This window comes from Schistocerca piceifrons, chromosome 1 (assembly GCF_021461385.2).
Source record: "Schistocerca piceifrons isolate TAMUIC-IGC-003096 chromosome 1, iqSchPice1.1, whole genome shotgun sequence".
Classification (NCBI taxonomy): domain Eukaryota; kingdom Metazoa; phylum Arthropoda; class Insecta; order Orthoptera; family Acrididae; genus Schistocerca; species Schistocerca piceifrons.
Genome location: NC_060138.1, coordinates 124,762,832 through 124,769,709, shown reverse-complemented (window position 1 = coordinate 124,769,709; position 6,878 = coordinate 124,762,832). Strand labels below are relative to the sequence as shown.

General features: G+C 40.1%; 1 protein-coding gene across 8 annotated transcripts in view; it reads left to right on the top strand.

Annotated features, from left to right (window-relative positions):
- The first annotated feature begins 234 nt into the window (after positions 1 to 234).
- Positions 235 to 6,878, top strand: part of LOC124804623 — a 170,140-nt gene continuing 163,496 nt past the window's right edge. For all 8 annotated transcript variants that reach the window (XM_047264881.1, XM_047264842.1, XM_047264857.1 and 5 more), the window contains exon 1: positions 235 to 510. In XM_047264881.1, the coding sequence (XP_047120837.1) occupies positions 376 to 510 (135 nt within the window). In that variant the 5' untranslated portion in view covers positions 235 to 375. The remainder of the gene's footprint in view (positions 511 to 6,878) is intronic.

Sequence of the window (6,878 nt, the reverse complement as noted above, 5' to 3'; positions counted from 1 at the left end):
ACAAAACTAACCCGAGGGATTTTTGGAATTCTTGAGAAGCAATGCTCTGTAACTATGCCACCAGTACAGAAAAACGTAGGCTGCACTGCAAATAATATCGTTAAACAATCGTTTTATTGAACTAAAAAACATTCCTGTTATCTGTAGTTGGATTCAAACAGCAAATAAAAAAAAAATAGGTAACAATCGATACTGTAGCATTCGATAATCGAATTATCGAAGGTAACGCTCTGTTTATATTTATGTTTTTAAATTTTGACGGCGGGAGTACTAGCAAACGTATTTGTTATTTACGTAAATTTATCCTATACCCAGTTATTTTTCTATTATTGGTGTACGTTATACGTTGTTACATAACTTGGTTTTGCAAGTCGAATGGCACACCGGCAGAAAGACTCAAGAGAATCATCGTGGTCCAAATTTTTCAGTAAATGGAGTAAACGACGCCGGGAGAAAGACTCAGACAGAGAATTGGCGTGGTCCAAATTTTTCAATAGATGGACTAAACGGGTAAGAGAGAGACCTGAGTCTTATATCTGCACTTGACTACACCATAGAATCCAATATCTGATATCAGAATATTTGTCTCACCATGATGTAATCCAGCAGTTATTGACCTGTGTTTCCAGGACTTCTCAAATATACTTCCTGTCCTTGTAACTTTTGAAGAGTGTGTTTGGCGTTATTAGTTGAAATTTATTGCAGATGTCAAGAAGTCTCTCTCATTTCTTGTTAATGTACCCTAGCCAAACCTACATTCTTCGATATCTGTGCCTTCTATTTCGTCCCATGTATAATTGATTTTCATGTCTATGTACGTAATGAGTTATCCATTTAACTCCTTCTTATACTGTCTCTGCCTCACCATCATCTGCTTGGGACATTGGCATATATTCCTGAACTATAGTTATTTGCATTGATTGAATTTTGATTCTGATATTCTTTCGCTAAACTGTTCATAGTTATTCAGTCTTTGCCCTATCTTCCTATTCATAACAAATCAGACAGTGGAAACTCCAGTATGGAATGTAACAATATTATGGCTTCAGCTGCCAGAAACTGTGGTCATATTTGTAAAATATGAGTGTGTGTGTGTGTTTTTTGCCTATTTCTGCCAAAGGCCTTGTTGGCCGAAAGCTTATTTTGTTGGAGCTATCAGCGACTCAGCATTTCCGCTATGTGGTGACTAGCCACTATCCTTTTCATAATATTATTCATAATGAATCCTGTTGCTGTTAGACTGTTTTGTGCTGCTGTTGATGTTACTCTGTAGTCATTTGACTAGAATTCTTTCTATTTCTATTGTAATTTCATAGACCCCCACTGTATCTAGATTGAGACTTTGCATTTCCTTTTACAGGTTTTGTAGCTTTCCTGTCACTTCTCAGACTTCTTTGCCCACAGTATTTGTTTTATTTGTGTAATGTATCCATTTGTTGGAGTGAAGAATCAAGAATTTAGGTAGTTGTAGAAAATCAGAGTATGTGCTGTCAGGGCTTTATAATTTTTGTGAATTATTGAAATCTGCCTATTATATTTAATTTAAGTGCGGGCAGTTTTTGTCCCCCTTAGACATCGGTGAGACTACTTTAATCATTAAAATATTTCTCAATATGGCAGAAAGAAATGCAGATTCTGATTGTTGGTACTGCTGTATTGTGTTGCCAATGTTGTTTTGAAATAAATCTCCTTTGTTGTTTGAGCAGTTGTACATTACCCGCAGTTCTAATAAAATATCTTGTCAGTATCAGAGGTTTCTCATAGTTGAAGAGCTGTCAGCTATAGTAAATGAAGCAAGTGAAGGTAATTAAAGTAATCCAGAAGAAGATGATACACTTGTGACATATGATAGCGACAGAGCAGTTGAAAATGAGCAAGGTGACACAGTGGTTAGCACACTGGACTCGCATTCAGGAGGATGACGGTTCAATCCCGCATCCAGCCATCCTGATTTAGGTTTTCGATGATTTCCCTAAATCACTCCAGGCAAATGCCCAGGATGTTTCCTTTGAATGGGTGCGGCCGACTTCCTTCCCTAATCCAATGAGACTGATGACCTCACTGTCTGGTCTCCTCACCCAAACACCCCCTCTCCTCCCCCCACCCCCCCACCCCCCTGTCCCCCCAGCAATTGAAAATGAGTCAAGTTCATGGAGTTCATCCCCTGATGAACAGTATGCAGTTGCTTCCAGCATCATTGTTACAGCAAAAAGTGGTAGGGAATATATTACTGCACCTCCAAGGCAAGTATGCAGGTCAGTAGAAAATATAGTGAATTTTTGTGAAGGCTTGACCTCTAGTGTGTCAGAATTGTTCGAAAAGTTTATAACTCTCGAAATAATGAAGATTATCATGGACTAAAGAAACCAAAAAGCTTGTAATGAGAACTTAAAACTTAAACCGTTGAAGAAATGTACACCTTCATTGGTATGTTGATACTCATGGGCACAAATAATGACACTAGACTGCCTCTTGAGGACTTATGGGGGAAAGTACCGGGAATGAATATCTGCATAGCTACAATGAGTTGTATTCAATGTGGAGAACTTCTATCCCTGATTAGATTTGATGATAAAGAAACAAGAACCGAAAGACGAAAGCAGGATAAGTTGTGTCCCCTTCGTGAAGTTTTCGACAAAATTGATGAAATGTTTGTGAAATACTACATTCCATGTGCAGATGTAACGATCGATGAAATGCTCTCCCTATTTCGAGGAAGATGTCCCTTTAAGGTCTTTATGAAAGACAAGCCCAGGAGGTATGGCATATTGATTAGGATGTTATCAGATACTCACACCCGGTATGTTCTAAAAATGGAGGTGTGTGCAGGGATTGATGAACAACCTGCCGAGGAACGGAGTGCAAAGGCAGCTGTTAGACACCTAGTGAATCTGCTGGCAGGAAGTGGAAGAAATATAACAACAGATAGTTATTATACATCCATAGACCTAGCCGAGGAGCTTTACAATGATGACAAGTTAACTTTGGTGGGAACATTGAAGAGTAACAGAAAGCACATATCAGAACAGCTAAAGAAGACACAGGATCGAGAGCTATATTCCTCTAAGTTCTTATTCACAGATCCGAAAACAGGCAATGCACCAATTACCTTGGTTTCATACATCTCAAAACTGAAGCCTACTAAGACTCTCCCACTTCTATCCACGCAACACAATGATAACAAGGCGGATATGCCAACAGAGAAAAAAAAGACAAACATCAATCTCTACTACAATGAAACCAAAGGGGGCATAAGCAGCATTGATCAAATGATGCAACATCATTCAGTAAAACGAGGGACAAGAAGGTGGCCGTTATCTCTCTTTTTCACCTTGATAGATATTGCTTGTCTGAATGCTGGAACAATTTTCATGATAAACAACCCAAACCAGAATAAAAAGCAGCATAATAGAAGGCTGTCTGCTAGAATTAGGTCAACAGCTTGTTTGGGGCAGCTGTTGAAGAGAGAGCAAAGAATATATGGGTTTACAAAAGCCTATCATCTCTGCAATGGAAAGTGTTCTACGGAAAATGCTGCCCAGCATTACTGCAGCTGTGCAATCTGTTGAATTTTATTCAAGAGGAGGATGTCACATCTGTTTGAAGAGTAAAAACTCTAAAAAGGAAAAGGACAAGATGACAAAAGTGTCTATAGTTTGTTGCAGGTGTTCCAAATATGTGTGTTCCATTCGTTCTGCAAAAACAATCATATGCAAAGGTTGTGGAATTGAAAGTGAAAGTGAGTAGGAAGAAAAAACTCAGTTGTAATTTCTGACTTTGATTTTCTGTTTTCTTATTTGTGGTTTGCTATTGTACATTCTTTTATGATTTCTTAATATAAGCCTGATGTATATGAGAGTGTTAGTTTCATGATAAAAATGGAATAATTTTTCTCATATTCATTACTTCATTTATTCTATTTGTATGTGTTATAATATTCCTGATAACTATGGAAAGTGTGTTGCAACCTAGTAAAGAAATTCCTGATTCATTAAATAATGAAAACAAACAAACAAAATGTTAAAAAGTGAATAGAAAGTGAGTGCGATTTTTGCCCCCACCCCAGACATCCGTGTGACAGATTCGAATGTAGTGGTGCTAGGGTTAATGTGTTAATTTGGTTCACCTGTAAAAAATACAAAATTCAGCATGTGATACCTGCAGAGAAGGTAGTGCAAATCTATGTCCAAAAGACAACAGAGCTCACTTTTACTTAATGCTTTATTTCTAATTTTATTATAGTACAGGTAGAGGATGTGGTTGCTGTGTGCAGACACAGGAGGAGTTAGCCACAGTTCGTGAATAACTGAAAATGCTATTGGCTACAGTCTGCCACCTGCAAAACTGCTGCTTCGGGCTGTAGCTGCAATGGAGAAACTGGCACATTGCATGGGGCACCTTAAATGTCGCTTGTTTCTCCCATGAGCTTTGCTGCTGATGTTCCTTCCAGCATACCTGATATGTTCATGGAAGATTGTAACCTGTTCATGTCATTCGAGTTAGAGGGTCACTGTGTGGGGGATGGCCATCTGAATTTGCCATTCACCCTACGAGTGGTCAAATGGCTTCTCCTTCAGCAGAGTCGAAGCAGGCGCAAGGGGGAACAGGAAGTAGCAAAGGTTGAGGCCAGGGGGTTACAGGAATGAATGATGTTTTTCAGGGAGAGTACCCAAGTTGTCAGCAGGCAAATGTTAGCAGAAATTTGTGTGTTTATAAAGAGAGCAATGTGCAAAGCGCACAACAACTTGCTTCTTCATACATTAATGAAATGTCTAGACTACTGTGGTCCTATGTAAAAGCACTAAGCAAGCCAAAGGCTTTTTTTCAGACTCTGTAGTTTTAAATTTCGAGTTTAAAAAATCATTCATACGGGATGATCTTATGGACATACTATTGTTTGACCCCCACGCAAACTCTCATATGGAGAACATTAGAAACCAGCATCCCTGTCATTCAAAAGCTTTGAATTGAGAACAAATAAGTTGCCAGGTCCAAATGGAATCCTGAATTGGTTTTTTAGAGAGCACTCTTTGACACTGTGTCATTACATAGCTCACATTTATTGTGATCTCTCGCCAAGTCCCAAGTGACAGGAGAGGGGAAACAGGTGACTCCCATGTAGAATGAGGGTAAAAAACAGATGCACAGAAGTTACAAATCAACATCCATATTGTCAGTTTGTATGTATTGTATGGAACTGGGGACTTAGAAACAACGGAGAGGCTTCGTTCCCGCTGTAGCCCTCAGTGGTTCACAACCCCACAGCAGGCTACAGCAGTCCACTCAATCCACCGCCATCCCACACCGAACTCAGGGTTATTGTGCAGTTCAGCCCCCAGTGGACATCCCCGGGAACATCTCACACCAAACAAGTGTAACCCCAATGTTTGCATGGTAGAATAATTATGGTGTACGCGTATGTGGAGAAAGTGTTTTCCCAGCAATCGCCGACATAGTGTAACTGAGGTGGAATAAGGGGAACCAGCCCGCATTCACCGAGGCAGATGGAAAACTGTGTTAAATCCCATCCACAGACTGGCTGGCACATCGGACATCGACACTAATCCGCCGGGCAGATTTGTGCCGGGGACCGGCACGACTTTCTGCCCTGAAAGCAGTGCATTAGGCTGCACAGCTAACTGGGTGGGCTACTGTCAGTTTAGTGCAGAATTCTTGGGCATGCACTGGGTTCACATATAATAAATTTCTTTGAGAGAGAAATGCTGCTATCCGCAAATCAGCATGGATTTAGGGAATGTCACTTGTGTGATCCTTGGCTTGCCCTTTTCTTGCATGGTACCTGAGAACCATGGTTGAAAGGCAACAGGCAGATTCCATAATCCTAGATTTCAGGAAAGTGTTCGACGCAGTGCTCCACTACAGGTTGTTAACAAAGGTCCGAATATACAGAATAATTATTCAGATGTGTGAGTGGTTCAAAGACACTGTAAGTAATGGAACGTGTAGTACATTACCTAGATGGTGTGTGTTCATGAGAGACAAAGGTATCATCAGGATGCACCAGGACTGCTCTTGTTTTATATGCATAAATGATCTGAAGGGTAGGGTGAGCAGCAGCAATCTGTGACTGTTCGTTGCGGATGCTGTAGTGTATGGGAAAGCGTCATCGTTGAGTAATTGTAAGAGGACACAAGATGACATGGATAGAATTACTATTTGTTGTGGTGAATGTTAGCTTGCTCGAAATGTGGAGAAATGTAAGTTAATAGTGATGAGTAAGAGAAACAATCCAATGTTCAAATACAGTGGTAGAGGTGCGCTACTTGACACAGTCATGTTAGTTAAATACCCAGGCATAATGTTATGAAGTGTCATATAGTAGAACCGGCATCTGTTGTAGGGAAGGTGAGTTGTCACCTTAGGTTTGCTGGGAGAGCTTTAGGAAAGTGTGGCTCATCCTTAAAGGTCATAGCATATAGAACACCTGTATTGCCCATTCTTGAATACTGCTTAGGTGTTCAGGATCTCCAGCATGTTATATTAAAGGAAGACACTGAAGCAGTTACAGAGATATGCTGCTAGATCTGTTACTGATAGATTTGATCAACAAGCAAGCATTACAAAAATACTCCATGAGATCAAATGGAAATCCTTGAAGCGGAGATGACATTCTTTTTGCAAAGTGCTGTTGAAAAGTTTAAAGAGCTGGAATTTGTGACAGACTGCAGAACGCTCCTACTGCCACCAACACACATCTTGCTTAAAGACCATGAAGACAAGATAAGAGAAATCCGGGCTCATACAGATGCACATCGACAATTGTTTTCTGTGAGAAGAACAGGAAAGAGAATGATCAGCAATGGTATGAGGTACCCTCTGCACTGCATCATATTTTAGCTTGTGGACTATGTATGTCG